The 21,649-nt window shown below is 38.2% G+C and overlaps 2 protein-coding genes across 2 annotated transcripts in view; one reads left to right on the forward strand and one right to left on the reverse strand.

Annotated features, from left to right (window-relative positions):
• Positions 1-1,593, reverse strand: part of ergic1 (endoplasmic reticulum-golgi intermediate compartment 1) — a 31,005-nt gene extending 29,412 nt beyond the window's left edge. The window contains exon 1 of the mRNA XM_079892776.1: positions 1,414-1,593. Within this exon, the coding sequence (XP_079748902.1) occupies positions 1,414-1,433 (20 nt within the window). The 5' untranslated portion in view covers positions 1,434-1,593. The remainder of the gene's footprint in view (positions 1-1,413) is intronic.
• Positions 1,594-8,373: 6,780 nt separating this feature from the next.
• dusp1 (dual specificity phosphatase 1) lies at positions 8,374-12,223 on the forward strand. Its single transcript, XM_079893048.1, has 4 exons — positions 8,374-8,965; positions 9,633-9,772; positions 9,882-10,101; positions 11,180-12,223. The coding sequence occupies exons 1-4, from the start codon at positions 8,563-8,565 to the stop codon at positions 11,521-11,523; spliced, it is 1,107 nt and encodes a 368-aa protein (XP_079749174.1). The 5' UTR covers positions 8,374-8,562; the 3' UTR covers positions 11,524-12,223.
• Positions 12,224-21,649: the final 9,426 nt, after the last annotated feature.

Here is a 21,649-nt window from a genome sequence, read left to right on the forward strand (position 1 = left end):
TATATATATATATATATATATATATATATATATATATATATATATATATATATATATATAAATATTAAAAATCCAGTAATATTGTGAAATATTATTGTAATGTAAATCATCTGTTTTCTATGTGAATATCTAGTAAAGTGTAATTTATTCCTGTGATCAAAGCTGAATGTTCAGCATCATTACTCCAGTCTTCAGTGTCACATGATCCTTCAGAAATCACTCTAATATGAGAATTTGATGATCAAGAAACATTTATGATTATTATTAGTGTTGAAAACTTCATTAGGATGATGGATTAAGATGATTTTAATGTTTTTAATGTTTTAAAAACATTAAAAATATTACCGATCCCAAACTTTTGAACGGCAGTGTACATTTACAAACTTTTATGTTAGATGCGATTAATCAATTTGACAGCACTATTTTTTTAAGTACTTTTCTTCAGTAAGGATGCATTATATTGATCAAAATTTACAGTAAAGACATTTATAATCTAACAAAATATTTATATTTCAAAGTAATGCTGTATCATAAAATGCACCAATGTTAAGTAGCAAAGACCGGTTTCAACATTGATAATAATAAGAACTATTATTAATAATTGAGCACCACTAATAACTGATAATAACTGAGCATCAGATCCTCATATTAGAGTGGTTTCTGAAGGATCATGTGACACTGAAGACTGGAGTAATGATGCTGAACATTCAGCTTTGATCACAGGAATAAATTACACTTTACTGTATATTCACATAGAAAACAGATGATTTACATTATAATAATATTTCACTGTTTTTACTGTTTTTTGATCAAATAAATGCAGACTTGGTGAGCAGAAAAAAAAATGTAATGGTGGTTTGGATATAGCAGCAGAATTACATTTAATCATTTATCAGAATGATGTATGAATGTCACTTTCAGATGTTGTGGGTCCTGTTTTGTATTTGCATAATTATACAGTCAGTGTGTGACCAGTATGAACAGGAATTAGCGAGCTTACAATAACAAAGCACCAGTTCTAAGTCAAACAAGCACCATTAATGGTTTATAAATGTGATGTCTAATGGAAACATGACACGAACTTAGCTTGGAAATAAACTTCGATGTGTTTGTGAAGACTTTTACATCAAACACCAAAAGACTGCAGACAGTTGTTCATAGATAGAGCAGGTTGAAGAACATTTATACAGAAATAAGAAAGTGTTTTCCCATGGAACTACTGGCTGTGTCTTACAAACCTAGTGTGCTGCCTATCTAGACATCATTCCCGTGCATTACAGACTCGCTTGGTTTAAAAACACACTGTCTAAGTAGGCAGCTCGTTCGGTTTGAAACACCACCGTTGTGTCTAGTGTGGACGTGTTTGATTCATGCATTAGAGGAAAAGACGAGTCGCTTCAAACCTCTACTCACCTCCGCACATCGAAAGTCATTGTGACTGCGCGAATAAAATCAAGTGTGCTATATTATAATTATGTATTATACACTCTTAAAGTGTTTAAAAATAAACGACACAAGTAGTAAAGTGGCTACTTCTGACTCTTCCTTCAATCCTGCCGGCTGTTCAAACCGGATGTGACATCCGCTTAGGACGCTTTGCACAATCCTATTGGTCGACAGGGAGCGAGCGGCGTGATTCTGTTTCCGGTTTAGAAATAAGTTGTGGTGTGCAAATTTAACGCGTTGCCCATGGAGACAGAGTTCAAACCGCTTTTGCTTCCGCTTATGTGGTCCAACAGTCAAACACTGTTTCTACAACAACAACAAAACCGTAAATCTAACGCCGATGTGTACTTTCTCTTTCAGAGAATAATGGGAACCTTCTGGAATGTTCTGGAAATCTGCTTAACTTGACTTCAAATCTGTTCTTCATCTCATAATAATAACCAGGCTTAGAAAATAAGTTAGTTTTATATTACCAAAACAAGTGGTTTAACAACTGTGGTCATGAACCGGCAGGAGTATTGAAGGCAATCATTTTTCTCAACAGGCTGAAACTCAACAGAAGTTGTGAAACAATATGACACCGATTCCAGACACAGCAGTGGCTCAAACAGAAGAAATCACTTATTTGAGAAAGGAAACAGAGCACTGACTAATGTAGGGTTAGGGTTATCCCAGCATTACACATGACAGTGGAAATATTGGAAATTAATATGTGTGCTATTTATACATCTTGTGTTTCTTTTATACCTGAATTTTGAGGGTTCACATGCAATGATTTTTTTAAATGACCAACAACTTTTTGTTTGTCGTTAATAGATATTTTATAGATATATTACACTCACTTCAAGCCAATGACACCCTTACAACCAATCAGAATCGAGTATTCATATGAGGGTCTAAAATTAATACTTGCCAAGCGCCAAATTGGAGTTGGCAAGTATATGAAACAGTCACTCGCCAGTTGGCTGGTAATATTTTTATGAATTCTAACAATGCATGAACATGAATAAACTTGAACGACACTGGGGACAGTTGATTGGCCAGCGCTGCATCATCACGAAAGTTTAAGTTTGCCAATTTAAATATTCAAGCACCCGAAGCGCTCGCACAGAAAGCTGCGTCTCAGACAGCTCACGAACACTACACTGAGCTCTTTCATGTCTTCTTGTGCTTGAGCGACAAATTCACACAAAATTATGTCAGAGCACATAGTAAACATGGTCGGTTATGTCTTAAGGGAACATAAACAGTTGAGGAAGTAAACGCGTGTATCAGTGTATTAGATCAGTGCATTCACTCTTAAAGTGACAGAGCCTAATATTCCTGCTGACGTCTGAGTTTATAATGTTAATCAAACAACAAAAGACAAAGAGGAAATCACTCACTGCTCTCGACTGAATAACTTTTAGTAACTTTAATAAGAATGTTTAATTTATACATTAAAGAGCATATAGTGTAATTTTACATTTGCTTACGTTATTAAATTTCTGTACCTGAAAACTACTGTCAGACCTGAAAAACCTGAAAAGTATTAGTAATTTAATTTGTATCTTTCAGGGTTTCCGCAGGGCATTTAAAAGCATTAAAAGTCATTAAATGGATTTTGCGAAAATTAAGGCCTTAAATGGCATTAAAAAGCATTACATTTCAATCCTACAGGCATTAAACATTTAGATAGTTTTGAAGAAAATTTTATATTATCAATTTATTTGAATATAGCCTATATAATTAATCATTTTTATTTCCTGTCGTAAAATGTAGGCCTACATTAGTGTGATAACCACGCGGAAGCGGTTAGGTATTGCTTCCGGCCGGAGCAGAACAGCCGTGATGCGGAGATGACGCGGGTCATTTTGAACAGCAGGAACAACAGGAATAAAACTAGACCAGAAAAACGGGAAAGTGAAATTTGCAGCAGAAGTCGCTGGAAGACAAACAATTTAGGACATGGTTGCAGCCCGTTGGTGGTCAAAATAAAGAAGGATTTTGCGTTTGTAAAAAGTATTTAAGTTGGGTAGCTACAATGGGAATCAACGCCGTAAAATCTCAAATGCAGTCTGACGAATATATACCGGTATTAGGGTAGTCAATTTTAACGCGTTAAAGGTCCCGTTCTATGTGATCCCATGTTTCAAACTTTAGTTAGTGTGTAATGTTGTTGTTAGAGTATAAATAATATCTGTAAAATTATAAAGCTCAAAGTTCAATGCCAAGCGAGATATTTTATTTAACAGAAGTTGACTACAAAAAACGGCTCGATTGGACTACACCCCTCTACATCCTGCTTTAGTGACATCACCAGAACCGTGTTTAGACTAAGCTCCGCCCACAGGAACACAGGCGTATTGATGGCGAAATGTCAACAGACGTGGTTGATGTTTATCTATAATTGGATTCCGCAAAAGTTTAATTCGAAGTTGTTAGTTTGCTCTGTCCATTTCACCACGGACTGTTTTTCTAACCTGGGATAATATCAAGCAGGCTTCTCTCAGCGATTCATACTGACGAAGGGGACTATTTCAACTATATTCCAGCAAGCGGTAAGTAGTGATTTAAAATGGAAGTAGCGATCACTCTTCACATCGTTCGTTTCTCTTAGTAGGATGAAAATAATCTTACTTAAACTGTGATTAATATACAGAAAGCGATCAAAGAACAATCCCTTTCCAATCGGCCAAGCTGCTGTCGGTGACACAGCGCGAGTTTATCTGGACACTTGCCAAAACTCGTTATGAAATCAATGACGCTGTTACACTGCACAACGAAGCTCTTACTGTATTTATATGCCTCATGTTTGCATTGGTGAAATCATTAGAGAGTGCAGAAACTGCGTTGCAATGATAAGATCTTTCACGCGATCAACAGACTATCATCTGCTCAATGCTCATAACTGCAACCTTTTATGTGATGGGAATAGATCTAAATAATTAAAAAACTTCTCGCGATTCGTTAATCCAGATAGCTGTAATAGTAAAAACGTATGATAGCTGTAATAGTAAAAGTTTTCCAGATAGTTCCACATGTAATGCCAGATATTTCATATGCAAGCATGTCAGCCAATCACAGCAGAGGGCGTTTACACTGAAGTCTCACAGCAGACACGCCCCTTCAAACAGAGTGTTCAAACCAGGCAATGAAATCAGGCTAGGAAATATGCCTTTTATTTCTAAATTATAACAATTTTTGATCTAAAAAACATACTAACATTATAAGGGCACCCCAGGAAACATTATAAAATAATAAAAATAATCCATGGAATGGGACCTTTAACGCATGCGATTCTTTTTTTTGTCCAGTAGCCTACGCGTTAAAAATATTAACGCAAAACTCAGCATCCGTTAATTTTTGTCATCCTTTGGGTAGCGTTACATTTTATGATCCCGCTCTTATTCATGCAAATGCTTTTAAACGCTCTGCCTGTGAATGTCCTGTCTATGTGACAGACACACACACACACACACACAGAGAGAGAGATAAAGACGTGCGCCAGTATCGTGCGCACAGACAGAAAACTGTTCTCTTTCGCGCTTGAACGAACAATAACACACACACAATTATGCTAAAATATCTGTTTTGTGGAGTATCCTCATAACATAAGAGCAGTCTTAAATGAGTGAAATAAAGTGTTAAATGAATGTAAAGAGAGAGAATGAGGTGTGTGTGAGATGTGTCGTACAGCAGCGGCTGCTCTTAAAGGGACAGCAGCCGATAAAGCTTTCTGTCAGTAAACAGAGAATTACTCACTGCTCCTGACTTAATCACTTCTGTAGCTTTAATAAGGATTAGTCTATATTTAATTTATAATTTATGCCGTGCAGACTGTTTGATAACTTTATTCAATTTCTGTATACGTCCTACCTGTCAGACAGATAAATATGACATTTATTATAGGTTTATGTGAGGATTGTTTGTTAAGTTCACTTAAATTAAAAGTTGTTCTATTTTTTTTAAGCCTAATGTTAAAAAATTGTTAGCTTTCAATTACACTATAGAAATGATTTCCCCCCTCTAATTTTAAACATTAATTATAGCCATCCGGATGGCTATAATTATATTTAAAATTAGAGGGGGGAAATCATTTTTATCCAGACATCAATAGCTGTATTAGTATCAGTGATACTGGCCTTTATGTTGTCTCTATATATCTTTATGTTCTCTCTCTCTCTCTCTCTCTCTCTCTCTCTCTCTGTATATATATATATATATATGGTTAGTCATGGGTCGTATATGGCATTAAACGTAAAAAAAATGGCATTAAAAAAGGCATTCAAAAGTATTAAATTTAATTGGAAGATTCCTGCAGAAACCCCGATCTTTGTTAAATTGTATTTATTTGTGTTTTTGCTTGTAATTTGATCATTTGTTCTTATTTAATCACTGACTGTTTACTTCTGTACGTCTACTTATTTACTTCTTGTCTTTAATACTGTTTTAAATTAATATTAGTTAGTTTTATGTGGTATTGAAATTGGAAGAGAGAGTTGTGAATTTTCACTGGTATCTAAAATGTTGGTGTCATTAATGTCTGTTTTTGACAGTTTCATGGCCAGTAAAAATGATTTAGCAGGTAGATTTTCACCAGCCATTGGCAGGTGTGGCAAAAAGCTAGTTTTAGGCCCTGTGCATTTCCATGATCTTTTATTTTTATACAGTATTTACCCCATGGTTTTTTAATGATGAGATCCTGAATACATGATTGAATCATGTAGTGTTTCACTATGTCATATCTGGGCTTATTCTAGAAACTTCAGCTGCCAGACATGCAGAATATGCAAAAACTGACCGACTTATGGTTAAAGCAAACGAACATGCAAGTATTTTCCCATGGTGCCCGGAGACAGCTCTGTCCGTAAATGTGATGACATTGTATACATTTGCTACACCAAGGAAATGCCTCGTTCATCACACTCTTTCACTTCCCTTTCTAACAAACAGAACATGCAAATGTGACTAATCACTGAAATGTGTGTTTTATGTCATTTGTTGCACGGTTAGCCTGGTTTTGAGATTTGTGCTTCACATTTATTTTGTGATTAATTCAGCATCATTCGTTCTTGTTTATTTGTGTTTTTTCTGTTTGTGGCCAGTCGTAAATACAAATTCAGATTTTTTTGGAACGTATACTTTTATAATTCTCAGCCTTAGATATTTTTTTTTACAAATCATTGATTGTGTAGCCTATAATGCACATAACAGGACATGTTATTAAGTGCCATTCTTTCTCACACATGCAGTTCACAGTGTTCTTCTGCAGTCTACACTTTTCTCTGCTGACTCATCCGTGTTTTAACAGTAAAACTGTTTCTTATTACTTTTTTTTCTGTATGACAACCCTAGAAATGATTTGGAGAGGAAACCTCCAAGAGTCCTGACTCAAGTTTCAGAAATGCAATCCTGACGTCATGACCCACATATGTAAGTTTCTTGTGAGCCTGTCACATTAAAATATTATCAAATGACATTTCTAGAAGGATCACAAAACATCTTTGGGCATTTTTCCCAGCTGGAAGTATTGGAAATAAATGTAAGACCAAATAATAAATAAATAAATAACCTTTTGTAAACTGTAATGTTTGATTTGAAGTAACATAGTGACAAATGAATTATTTTTTATAAATAAAACTGTATTTAAAGGAGTGATATACAAGTATTTGATTTGCATGGGAAAAAAATCTTAATTAATTGCTTCCAGTCAACAAACACTACACTACTTATAAAAAATATAATATAATATATATAAATATAAAACATTTTCCCTCTCTATTCCACTGTTGTGAGGAAAACCAGAAATACAAAACCTCAAATTACAGAGAAAAAAACAACAACTAGGTTGGCAAATACATTTATTTGTGAGTCTGTGACAGTGGAAGTACTGGCAAACAAGTTATCAATAGGCTACATCTTTGACTTTTAGGCCAACATATGTGTATTGTCTTAATAATATAGATCTCTCACACCACAGCCTCATCCATACACCTGAGCCTGGTTTGTTTTTCAATGGAAATTTACCAGACCTCAAGTTTCTATACAGTGATTAACTTTTATGGTTTCCCTTTGCTCTCGCGGCATTGCACACCATGTTCTCCTGTACAATAAAAACAAAGTATAAACTTTTATGAGTACAATGACAGGTTCACTAATGATCTTGTTATTCATCTGAACTGAAGAGGAAAGTTTTTGATCATATTTTAGATTACAACAATAATATCATGGAAAAATTCTAAACATTTCTTCCTTTTTGACAACTGTCAGTGTAATTTCATACATGGTGAGATGATCATATTAGTTATAGCCTGCATAGTATAGAAATATAACGAGATAAAAATGAGTTTGATTAGAATTATACTTAGTCATGCTTTTCAGAGAAACACAATATGATCTCAAACATTTTTCATCATTGATATTGGTATAGTGTGAATACCAGCATAGCTTATATTCGACGTGTTCATAATCATTTCTTATTAAAAAGCAGCATTAAATTTATCCTGGTTTTTTGTTTTTGTTTTTTTAGGACAAAATCTTTCTTTTTTAACCTGTATATGTGTAGTATATATTTAAAATGACATAGTGTGAAAGGGCAAAGCCATTTGGGACACAATTTAAAACAAAATCATTGACAAACAGTTAAAAAGTGGAACTGGCACGAGAGGGAACTACTAAATCTGCCAAGAACGCGACATTGGCCAATGCTGATAATGACTAACATCGGCCTGGCTGAGAAATAGGTCGAAGATCAACTATTTAACACTCAAAACCCACAAAAACAACAAAACAACATTAATAACCATCATCATATTAACTACTAACACTCAAACTCGGATACTGGAGTGGATTAGCAGTGTGTTTCGGTTTGTTAGAGGTCGACTGGCTCTGGCAGGATCAGATAAACGCACTGACGTACGTGCGAACTCACTCGGGCCGCGAGCCAAGAGGGGCGGAGCATCTGACGTCACGCCCCTCGCCGACGGGAGCGAGCGCAATATATAACCGTCGCGCAGCGCCTTTCAAATCAGAACAAGAACACGGAGAAACAACTGAGTTTTCCCTTGAGAACCACGACTTCAAGGGACTATACATCTCGATCAAAGGACTTTAAAGAGCGAATTTCATCGCTGTATGTATTCAGAGCTATCGTTATTCTCTACTATGGTCATCATGGAAGTGTCCACCATCGACTCGGCCTCGCTTCGGGACCTGCTGGAGGGCGATGATGACCCGGACTGTCTGGTTCTGGACTGCCGCTCGTTCTTCTCCTTCAGCTCGTCTCATATCTCGGGCTCCAGCAATGTGCGCTTCAGCACTATAGTGCGCCGGAGGGCCCGAGGGGGTCTGGGGCTCGAGCACATCGTGCCTAACGAGGACACCAGGAGCCGGCTTCTGTCCGGGGAATACCAGAGCGTCGTGTTCCTGGATGACCGCAGTCTGGAGATGGGAGAAGTGAAGAAAGACGGGACTTTAATGCTCGCTGTGAACGCGCTCTGTCGCAATCCATGTGGAGCAAGTGTATTCCTCCTTAAAGGTACGAGATATTCTTCTTTCTTTGCCTACTATAATGCTATATTATAGGCTAGGCTACACTCTTTAAAACCGGTGCCACACGAGAACCGTTCATTATACAGTTCTTAAAGGGACAGTTCACCCAGCAATGAAAGATCTGTCATTTAAGTTACTCGCCCTCAAGTTGTTCCAAACCTGTAAACGTTTTCTCATCCTGCCGAACACAAAAGAAGATATTCTGAAGAATGTTGGTAAGTTACCAAACTGTTGTGAGGCACGATTGACTTTCATAGTATTTCCCCCCCCATACAATGGAAGTCAATGGCCCATCAACTGCACGATTGCCCACATCTTTTGTGTTCAGCAGAAGAAAGAAAGTCACACAGGTTTGGAACAACATGAGGGTGAGTACATGATGACAGGACTTTCATTTTTGGGTGAACTATCCATTTTTTTTATATAGTGGGAAGAACATTTTAATAAACAAAAGTGTGCATTTGGTGTTAAAGGTTCTCAATGGAATCATAGATTAAACAAAGCTTTATTTTTAAGAGTGTTTAACCAATTAATACATAAGCTGAGCTTGTATTCATGTGTATTTATTTAAAGTTGCGACCAAATGTTTTCTTCAGCTGTTGTCACTTGTAAATCCCACTTTTACTCAAACAAGTTCTGTTTACCATTGATAGGTGGATTTGACACGTTTTCCTCTGAGTTTCCTGAAATGTGTACGAAGGCCGTTCCCCCCCAAGGCTTGAGTTTACCTCTGAGCTCCAGCTGCCGTCCCAACACCGCAGATTCCTCCTGCACGACCCCTCTATACGACCAGGTAATCACTACTAACTCGCTTTTAAATAAGCACCTGTGCTGTAAATAAATGCACCTCATCATGATCGAACCAGTCCGCTAACGTTCTTGTTTCTTGTTTGATTTTTCAGGGTGGCCCTGTGGAAATTTTGCCATTCCTATATTTAGGCAGTGCCTATCACGCCTCCAGAAAAGACATGCTGGACATGTTGGGAATCACGGCCCTCATAAACGTCTCTTCCAACTGTCCCAACCACTTTGAAGACCACTATCAGTACAAGAGCATTCCTGTTGAGGACAACCATAAAGCCAACATCAGCTCCTGGTTCAACGAGGCCATCGAATTTATCGGTGAGTGTCATTTTTCGTCACAAAATGGGGAACAGATGTCACCGTATGACGAGCTCTGGCAGGCAGGCAGACCCAACCCCCATTCCCAATTGAGTTTTTCAAAAGTTCCCTCCAAATCGACCAGCTGTATGTCCCGGGCCTGACAGGCTTACGTCACCCTGTTTAAAGAGGAGCCCCCTTTTCAAATAACACCAGGCCGTGACCTGATCCTTTCATGGGGCAACTGGCTCCGTCTGAATGCCTTGCATCCTTTGTTTAGCCCGAACAAAAGGTAGTGTCTCTGTCGCCCTCCTATCAGATAAGTGCGCTTAGCAGGGGTGCCGAAACCCCCCATTGTGTATTCAGGCCTGTCTAAGGGGGGTGTTTCCCCTCTCACTCGAACCCCTGCCCGCTTTAACTGCCCCGTTTCCTTAATGGGTGCTTGGGGAATCAATAAGGCTGGGCTCGTACAAGGTGCTTAAAGTGCTTGAATTAGATTATTTTTTTATTTTAGTCCTGGAAAACCCTTGAAAACAGCCATATCCATGAATAAGCACTTAAAGTGCTTGGATTATTGAAAAAAAAAAAACATGTTTACATATGCAAAACAGCCATATTTATGAACAAGTGCTTGAATTATTGAAAGACAATATGTATACATATGAAATTTGTGTTAAGTACTTGAATTTTACTTTCTGAAATGTAAGTCCTGGAAAACCCTTGCAAACAGCCATATTTATGAAGAGGTACTTAAAAAGTGCTTGATTTTATTCAAATACAAAATTTATGAAATTTCATTTTATATATTAAAAAAACGCGTACAATATTTTCACGCAAAATTAACACCGCAGCCCGTCTGATAAACCCCCATCATCATTATAATATAAAATATTATTTATCGAACAATAATAGCCGTTATAAACTTTGTATTTAATATATATATGATTAAATGCCTTATATCTGTAATTAGAGTTTTAAAAATCCTAAAGATTTGATCAGTTCTTGAAATCCAGAAAGTAGTCCTGGGATGTGTTTTGGCAGTGTCTGTCCTGATGGAGTTGGACGGCGTTTAACCGAAACTCTTCTTTGTTTCCCGCAGATTCGGTGCGTAATAAAGGCGGCCGCGTGTTCGTCCACTGCCAGGCGGGGATCTCTCGCTCCGCCACCATCTGCCTGGCGTACCTGATGCGCACCAACCGCGTCCGACTCGAGGAGGCCTTCGAGTTCGTCAAGCAGCGGCGCAGCATCATCTCGCCCAACTTCAGCTTCATGGGCCAGCTCCTGCAGTTCGAGTCCCAGGTGCTGGCGTCCTCCAGCTGCTCCTCAGCCGCGGGGAGCCCTGCGATCGGGAAGAGCAACACCGTCTTCAACTTCCCCGTCCACGCCACGGCCAGTCCTCTCTCGTTCCTGCAGAGCCCCATCACTACCTCTCCCTCCTGCTGACGCTCGCTCAAGAGGAGGACTATTGATACGATCCCTGAGGTGATCTCTCCAGTATTACGGCTCAGGAACGTCTTGCGAACGATATTCCTCGCTATCGCGTGTTGAAGACGAAGCCAGGCTGTTTTAGTATTTTAACTCAGTGGACTTAAAACCTTTTAAGTTTTGATGTGACTCAAACCAAGTGGTCTCTCTTTTAATTGTTTGTGTGTCTCCAACTTTGATCATGATAATCATCAGGATTGTTAGCAGTGAAAGAAGCCCCATGTCTCACAGGTTGCTCAGGGATTGTTTTTAATCTTTTTTTTTTTATGTTGATGTCGTTACTGTTTTTGTTTTATTTGGAGAGTATTCTGAGGAGATGGGAAGAAGTCACTGGACTTGAAGGTGCTAATCGTAACGAGTACTTTTTGAACAATGAATGTAGTCGACACGTCTGTGAGGGCTCAGCCTTGAGGCGGTTCTTCTCGGATTCAGCGTCTCGTTTGTTTGCCTGTAAACGAACAGAAATACCTCATGTGTCTGTACTGATGTCAGTCTGCCGAGAGTCCTCCCATAAGCACTACTAACAGGAACGACTCTTACAGGCTGTTTTGATATGCGTGACTATTTATTGACTAAATTAATATATTTCTTATGCTATATTTTTTCATATATTTGTGATACTTGTTGCTGACAAATAAACATTTTTTCATACATGCAATCTTATGTGCAGTGCATTAACTCTTCCAGCGTCACCTTTTGAATGCAGTTATTATTGTGATAGTTATTTATACAGCATCATTCATCAAAATCATGGATGCGATAATAATTAAGGAATATAAAACTGAAGCAAATAGCTGGGTTTTTGTTATGTCTCTACAAGAATTTCAGATTTGTACTGGACTCATCCATTTTTTTTGTTTGTGTTAGAAAGACATTGTCATAAACATGATTTTTTTTTAACGAAACTAAATTTTATAACTAATTCATTATACTTTGGCAGTAATAATCAAAGTAGTAACGCTTTAAAAAAAGGTTGAATTTGTTACAATTATTTAAAGTCCCCCTGTAGTCAATAATTGTATTCAGGATTTTCGACATGTTACCTCATTTTCAAGTGAGCCTGGTTGTTATTCATCAGTGGAGACAGTTTTCAAAAAAATTAATCCAGTCCTTACTTTTGGATAGTTCGCCTATGCTAGGCTAGCGCGAGTCAACGGTGCACGTTAGCCTGCCATTAAAAACAGTTTTACCCACTACACAGTGCACCAAAAGCAAATAAATTATAACGCCAGACTATCGATGTAAATGTCAGTTGAGAGAATAATGTTAGAAATCAAACTACCCTTTCATCACATTGTCTGCGGCAGGTAAATACACTTGCGTGATTGTTATGTGGACCGGCTCTCTCGGTTTCCTAGGTAACCAAACTCCGCCGCTGCTGTAAACTGCTTATAAATACAGGGAACAAATTATTCTCTGTTATAACTAATGCAATGACGAAATGAGGTCCCATGTCGAAAATCCTGAACCACCCCTAAACGTTTTTTTTTCCGTGCAAAAAAAAAAAAGTCTTGTCTTAAAATATCTTGACTGTAACTGGACACGCCTCATTTAGTATGCGCGGTTCTATGAATATGCAAATGAGCCCCGCCTCCACTCACTCACAGCAGGGGCACGTTCAAGTTCAAAACGGTGCGCAACGTTTTGCTACGGTTTCCGGGTTGAACGTCATGTTTCCTGGAAACGGCGTGCATCGGTGTGCAACGGGGTTTGAGATACGTTTTCTCTTGTTTGGTGGGTGTGTCAAAACCATAGAGGTCGGTCAGAACTGCAGTCCAATCAGCAGCAACATGTATATAAAGCACGCGGTATTAAAGTGAACTCGCACAATGGGTTCAAGGAAAGTAATTTACAAATGTGTTGGATGCAACAACTGAGGATATTAGAAGACATGTTTGTCGAAAGTTTTATTGTAAAAATATAGGATATCAACATAATGATGTAGTTGTTTATATTTTTAGCTTCATTGCAAGTATGACATTTGGTATAGAAATAAACAATGGTAATTAAGTGCTTTTCCTAAAAATGAGAAAGAAAATACAGGGTATTAAAACAGTATGAACTACAAATAAAGTCAGTATGTGAGGCTAAATAGATGTGTTTTAGTCTGAATTAGGTAAGATGTGTGCTTCCATTTCAGTTTCAGCAATCCCTTCACTCGATTGGGATGTTCTCTTTTGTTCTGGGCGGCAAGTGCAGTAACTGTAACATCGGGCATATTTTGTAGTATTAAACACACTAGTGCAAAAAATGCCCGTGCAAAATCAGTTTTTGTGTGTGTTTTTAGTAATTGTTGGTTTGGTGTGTTTGAGTGCTCATTGTTACAATTACACAGCAAAAGTTCAGTGACATTTTTTTTGTGCATGGTAGAAAGCACACAGTGAACTCTGAGAAAACGCTGCGCTTGAGTAAACAGTTTGTGTATAGGCCACTACAAATGATGCCCGTGAAAGAGACTGTGAACGCATTGAATAGGATATGTTTAGTTGGTGAATAGCATAGGCTACTATTACACAGTAGCGATAACGTAAAGCGCACCAGAATGAAATATAATATTCAGAAGTAAACAGCATAGCTCACTTACCGATTCAGTTAACATCCACAAATGAATAAGCGTGTCGATTCAGGGAGCAGTGCAAAGTGCCCGTGCAAAATCAGTTTTTGTGTGTGTTTTTAGTAATTGTTGGTTTCTTGGTAAAGAAAACACATTTTTACTCCAATTAATCAAAATGGATTTATCACGTTTTGGAACCAAACTATAATATTCAGAAGTAAACAGTGTAGCTGACAGATTGTCAGAATGTTTATTTTTAAACCACAACCTTCTTGGGGATTCTTTGACCGATACAACTCTCTAGTGTCAGAATGTTTATTTTTAAACCACAACCTTATAAAAATGATATATTTAACAATATCTTTAGCATTTCTCATCCAAACAACGTCAAACTTGGCACTGCACTTACTCGTGCCCGTAGCGAGACACCTGTCAAGTTTGAAATCCATCGGACTAACGGTTCGAGAGATATGTGGTAAGACAGACAGACATACAGACAGACATACAGACACACACACGGACACACACACGGACACACAGACAGACAGACGTTCCTGTAATTTATAGAGAGATATTTATACCGACTTCATCAGGCTCAGAAAATTCTTCACAAAGAACACAAGGAATGGCCTTCTCAGCTGCCATAGTTGCAACTCTTGCGTCATCAGAACAGTGTGTTCAACGCATCATAGTACGGTGGCCGAGAGAGCTCAACGCGCTGCAAATGAAGAAAACACATGCAAACAGAAAAAAACGCATGCAAACAGAAAAAAACACATGCAAATAGAAAAAAAACCCACCAGCGAATAAGAAAACATCTTCATCAGTTTTACAACTCACGTGCGTCCCAATACTCACAACACAACCAAATACGGAAACGCGCTGCAATTACAGAAACGCGCTGCAAAAGTTCACAACAAAACCAAATACAGAAACGCGCTGCAAATAGGACAGAACACAACGGAAATGTTTCCGGGGAACCCAATAAGTGACGGACGGACGGCTCGCGAGCTTTACCAGAGAGACGCGGGCTCTGGCTTTACCTATGCCCTAACGTTACTCTCTTAAAATGGCAGACGGCAGAGCCCTTGAATTGGGCACTTTGGAGTGAGCGGGGCACTTGTGTGCCATTATGTTGATGAAGGGAGCAACGAAAGACAACGTAATTTCCTCATTATTTTCACCTGGGATGTTCCCATGACAACGCAGCGCGTGTCCATCAGCTGAATAGCTGTTCTTACCAGAAATATAGTATTAATGCTGTTAACATAACTGTTGCAAATAAATATACATTTTATACAACAAAGTTTTTAAAATATGTGTTATATCTTTGTGTGAGTGTCTCAACTTTAAAACTTGCCGTCTCATATTTGGACCTATAGCTACATTCTAACATTTCTTATGAAACTTATTATAACATAACATGACAAAATGTGTTCAATGTAACTGATGTATAGATTAATGTCTTTTCCTCGTTCTTTTTCTCTATCTTTTTATTTATTTATTTATTTTAGTCTTCAGCTCATTGTTCTTTTTAGTATTCTTATGACATTGAACATATCGCAAATACATTTTGTATATTGTATACAAAGTTGTATGTCATAAACGTGTCATCTTTGTATGTTTTGCAAAAAAATAAAAATAATAAAAAAAATAAAAGTAGACAGCTGTAAGCATAGATATCATGCTGTAAGCACGTCCTAGCCGGGTCCGTCACTTATTGGGTTCCCCGGAAACATTTCCGTTGTGTTCTGTTCTATTTGCAGGGCGTTTCTGTATTTGGTTTTGTTGTGAACTTTTGCAGCGCGTTTCCGTATTTGGTTGTGTTGTGAGTATTGGGACGCACGTGAGTTGTAAAACTGATGAAGATGTTTTCTTATTCGCTGGTGGGGTTTTTTCTATTTGCATGTGTTTTTTTTCTATTTGCATGTGTTTTTTTCTGTTTGCATGCGTTTTTTTCTGTTTGCATGTGTTTTCTTCATTTGCAGCGCGTTGAGCTCTCTCGGCCACCGTAGTGATGTTACATACACTGAAGCTTCGATGCGCGTATCACATAAGCGACACAATAGAGAGCCTAAGTCCCGCCCCTCCGCTTCCGGCTCATGGGACCTTATTTCGGAAAAAATATGTAGCCTATGGAAGTCAATGGCGAGAGATAACTTATCTTTTTATTCCGTCTGAACTGTGCCCTGAACTACACATATGATGTTTGCCAATTTAAAAGGTAATTATGAAAGTAAAGAAAGTCGCAGTTTGTCATAAAACAGAAGAGTAACGTTTAGTTTTATGTGAAAATTGCTCAATGAACTACATCTTGTCTCGCACTATGTGCGTCACAAGATCCGTTGCTCGTATGTGTGTATTCTGGCTCAAAACACTCAGGCATGACGGCGTAACGTTACCATTATAATGTAAGACTAGAAACAATGACTGACGTTAGCTTCAGTAAAGTTAGCTTCATTCATTGAGAGAAAAGGTATGACGTCGCGTGTGCGCCTTCTGGGTTTGTAGTCTTTGTAATTACGTGTTTTCACAGTCTTATACCTCAGCAGTTTTATATCAAGCTGCGACTTTCTTGACTTTAAAATGTATCTTTTAAATTGACAAACATCATATGTGTAAATCAGGGCACAATTCAAACGAGATCAAAATATTTGTACCATACAATGTTTTTCCGAAATAAGGTCCCATGGTGGTCGACCGGAAGGGGAGGGACTTAGGCTCTCTATTTGTAGTGAAGCCCCGTATCGAGGCGTGTATTGGTTTACTAGAGTCACGTGATCGATGACAAACGAAGCCTCACTTTCTGTCCAGTCACGTGCGCGTTTCGCTTTGGGTGTCAGAAGGCTCGAACTTCAGATCGTATTTAACGAGTCATTGTTGGCTCAGTCTGGTTGATGTTTACAATTATTGATATTGACATTTAATAACAGATGATACTATCAGACAATGTCCTTATTCATTGTGTGTGTGTATGTGTGTAGAGAGAGAGAGAGAGTAGGCCTACATTAAATCTTATTGAATCATATAAGCTTATAAACTATTATATTTTATTGTCACACTTTAATGGGAAAATGAATTTATTTAATGAACAAATCAAACACAAACATGTAAGGCTTTTATTTGTACACATAACATTGAAACTATGGAGTGTGTTGTGGTTGCTTCATCTGCCAGAGCTTCTAACACACGGTTCTGGCTGCTTTATTTTAAATAAGCACCAGATGGCGCTGTTCTCGGCGCTGTTCTCGACACTCTCGAAGCTTTGAATCTTTTCCCGGAACAGTCAGGGGAAAGCCTCAGTGATTCATGAGGCTTCATTTCCCCATCCCTAACGCATCACCGTTTCTGTTTAAAAAACGTTGTGCAACGTTTTGTCGGGGCTGAACGCAGCCCACGCTGTGTTCCAGTCCACTTTTAGACACGCACTTGCGAACTTCCCTAAGCACTTCCCCTCGGGGGAATCCCTGCCGCCATTTTGAAGTGCCTTCCACTTGAGGGAAGTGGACGAGGGAAGTTTATGTGGACAGACCCTCGTTCCCTCGGTTTTGACTACTCGAGTGAGTCTACTTCATATGTACACTTCAGGCAGCTCCATATACCACAATGCAACACGATTGTGATGGCTTGTGCTACCACTAACCTGGGCGTCGAGTTCACTTCCGTGATTTGGGAAAAGCCCGTAAAAGTCCTTTGCATAACACACAAGTGTATGGGAAAAGCTAGTGAATTTATTTTATTTTTTCCGAAGAGTTGACAACTTGGTGTTAACAAATAATTGTTGCAAACTGGTCTTACCAACAAAATATTAGTGCATTCCTGGAGCTGGGTGTCGTTACACTGCATCCTAATGCATGGCTTTCTATCAGGACTTTTACAGGCTTTTCCCAAAGCACTGAAGTGACCTCGACGTCCGGGTTAGTGGTAGCATTAGCCGTCAGGCAAGTGTTATTTAAATAAACTCCTGATGTACTTACAAACTTTCCAATGCCTCGTTTTATGAGTAGCCTACAGAACCTCTTTGTACTACTGTAGAAGTTTGGTGCCATTCTGGGCATTATTAGTGGGGTAATTTACCAGATACATCATAGGATCCATATAAGCCATCCGGCTGATATCTCTAAATAAGCTCTAACTTTAATAATGTTCAGCCAAGGGTAAAAAGGCTTCTGGGGGGTGTTTGGCTCGAGGTCATGCTGCAAAGGACCCATAGGTTGATTTTACTCTGAACCATCCCTTTAATTTGCTCCACCACAAACAACTATATGATATATTAATTATTAAAAAAAGACAGATTGCAAAGGTTCCGCCAGTAGTGGGCGCTCGTGCAACCTAAGCAATGACGTACATCCGAGTGAACGAGACGGAGGGAGATTAGTGAGTGAAGGGCAAGACTATTTCGGACTGGAACTCAGCTCAGCTCAGAGATCCACTGGTTGACGATCACACGTTGATCTGATTGGTCACAAGGTAGTTTGTGACGTCAGAAACACCAGCGATTTCAGACCGTGTTTTTGAGACTGTCTTTGGTTCACTGCAGTTTTAAGGAGAAAATACTCAGCAATGCTGTCGACTTATGAATTTACACATGCTTTGTCTTAAAGCATATTAAAAACACCACATAGACACATAAACAACATTAAAAGCTGGATTTACACCACCGCTAACAATCAACAATTTTTGTAAACAATGTTAATTTATAAATATATCATTGTTAATTCACATTTGTTCCTAATATATTGTTCATCAACTTATACTTGAAAAATGTATTAGTAGAATTAACCAAGATTAATAAATAAAAGTATCATTCACTGTTAAGTTAATGTATAGAAGTAGGCTATGGCGAATTATACATTTGCTATGTAACTACAGATAGCTATGCTTTTTTATAAACGCACATGATATGGCATACAGTTAATTATTTTCATCACAACATTTCAGCAATTGATAGCAAAAGCAATGACATACAATTCTCAATAGCAATTTTAAAAGCAGAGCAAAAAATTTATTATAATTTTTATTCACTTTTATCACTTCTTAATTATAAAAGTGAAATATTAGTATCAGCCAATTAAAAATGTTCAACAATAATGAACATGCATCACTGAAAATCAAATATTTATGTTTGGAAGACTATATTAAACAACAGAAACCGTTTTGGACCCCACTGTGATGTTATTTTATGTTTCCATGTATACTATTTATGGATAGCACTTTGGTTCAATCTGACGGTTTTGAATGTGCTTTATAAATAAAAGTTGAGTTGAGTTAAAATGAGGAGTAAACAAGATATTATTACAGCACAGATCTGATTGAGAAGAATAAAACATACATTTCAAAAGCAGAGCAAAAAAAAACAAAAAAAAACTCTTAATTATAAAAGTGAAATATCAGCCAAATAAACAAATTCAACAATAACGAACAATGCATCACTGAAAATCAAATATGTTTGGAAAACAGAAACTATATTATAGGCCTACAACAGAAACCGGTTTGGACCCCATTTACTTGTGCTGTTCACTGATCGGACCACCGTTAATATGAGGAGTAAACAAAATATGTCAGCACAGATCTGATTGAGAACAAACATGCTGTGACATTCTGCCACAAAGTGACTAAAGTGTCTGAACACTTCCCGGGGTCGCTGTGTTTCAGTCTCGGGACAGATGCGCCTTCTGTGCTGAGCAAGGGTCACTGCTAGACAAACACACGCAGCTGACTGCATTGTGTGAGCTGGGATTCAGGCCCGTGTGAACGTTTCAGATATCGCTGGGAAAATATCTGAACACCCCTCTTCACCCTGAGCCGACCCGTCAGGGTACCCGACCCGTGTGCGCGCGCGCGCGCGCGCGTGTGTGTGTGTCGGAATCCGGCTCTGGGAACGTGTGCGCTGCATGAGGATCAGTGTGTGTGATTGTCCCGGCGCAGGACTCGCTGAAGGGCCGTCGGACAGCAGGAGGGGTGTGAGACTCAGAAAAGCCCTTCACACTCCACAATAGCAGCAGCTGCGAGGCGGGAAGCGTGTTGGACTGCGGCGACGGGCGAGCTCACGGTGCTCTGAGTCTCAGCCTTTGTGTCCCGCGCGCTGTGTTTCACAAGCCGGTCAGTGGCTTTCATTAGCACAACACTGGCAGAGAGACGAGACGAGCCTGGAATACTAGATTACACTGCACCAATCTATCTATCTATCTATCTATCTATCTATCTATCTATCTATCTATCTATCTATCTATCTATCTATCTATCTATCTATCTATCTATCTGTCTGTCTATCTATCTATCTATCTATCTATCTACCTGTCTGTCTGTCTATCTATCTATCTATCTATCTATCTATCTATCTATCTATCTATCTATCTATCTATCTATCTATCTATCTGTCTGTCTGTCTGTCTGTCTGTCTGTCTGTCTGTCTGTCTGTCTGTCTATCTATCTATCTATCTATCTATCTATCTATCTATCTATCTATCTATCTATCTACCTGTCTGTCTGTCTGTCTGTCTATCTATCTATCTATCTATCTATCTATCTATCTATCTATCTATCTATCTATCTATCTATCTATCTATCTATCTATCTATCTATCTATCTATCTATCTATCTATCTATCTATCTACCTGTCTGTCTATCTATCTATCTATCTATCTATCTATCTATCTATCTATCTATCTATCTATCTATCTATCTATCTATCTATCTATCTATCTATCTATCAGTCTGTCTGTCTGTCTGTCTATCTATCTATCTATCTATCTGTCTGTCTGTCTGTCTGTCTGTCTGTCTATCTATCTATCTACCTGTCTGTCTGTCTCTCTGTCTGTCTATCTATCTATCTATCTATCTATCTATCTATCTATCTATCTATCTATCTATCTACCTGTCTGTCTGTCTATCTATCTATCTATCTATCTATCTATCTATCTATCTATCTATCTATCTATCTGTCTGTCTGTCTGTCTGTCTGTCTGTCTGTCTGTCTATCTATCTATCTATCTACCTGTCTGTCTGTCTGTCTATCTATCTATCTATCTATCTATCTATCTATCTATCTATCTATCTATCTATCTATCTATCTACCTGTCTACCTGTCTGTCTGTCTGTCTATCTATCTATCTATCTATCTATCTATCTATCTATCTATCTATCTATCTATCTATCTATCTATCTATCTACCTGTCTGTCTGTCTATCTATCTATCTATCTATCTATCTATCTATCTATCTATCTACCTGTCTGTCTGTCTATCTATCTATCTATCTATCTATCTATCTATCTATCTATCTATCTATCTATCTATCTATCTATCTATCTATCTATCTATCTACCTGTCTGTCTGTCTGTCTGTCTATCTATCTATCTATCTATCTATCTATCTATCTATCTATCTATCTATCTATCTATCTATCTATCTATCTATCTATCTATCTATCTATCTATCTACCTGTCTGTCTGTCTATCTATCTATCTATCTTTCTATCTACCTGTCTGTCTGTCTATCTATCTATCTATCTATCTATCTGTCTGTCTGTC

This window comes from Squalius cephalus (genome assembly GCF_949319135.1).
Source record: "Squalius cephalus genome assembly, chromosome: 14".
Lineage (NCBI taxonomy): Eukaryota > Metazoa > Chordata > Actinopteri > Cypriniformes > Leuciscidae > Squalius > Squalius cephalus.

Excerpts from the sequence above, each read along its gene's own strand:
- dusp1 (XM_079893048.1), top strand. The coding sequence starts at position 8,563 with ATGTATTCAGAGCTATCGTTATTCTCTACTATGGTCATCATGGAAGTG. Across the intron at positions 8,966-9,632 it reads AAGTGTATTCCTCCTTAAAG|GTGGATTTGACACGTTTTCC; the intron begins GTACGAGATATT and ends TACCATTGATAG. Across the intron at positions 9,773-9,881 it reads CGACCCCTCTATACGACCAG|GGTGGCCCTGTGGAAATTTT; the intron begins GTAATCACTACT and ends TTGATTTTTCAG.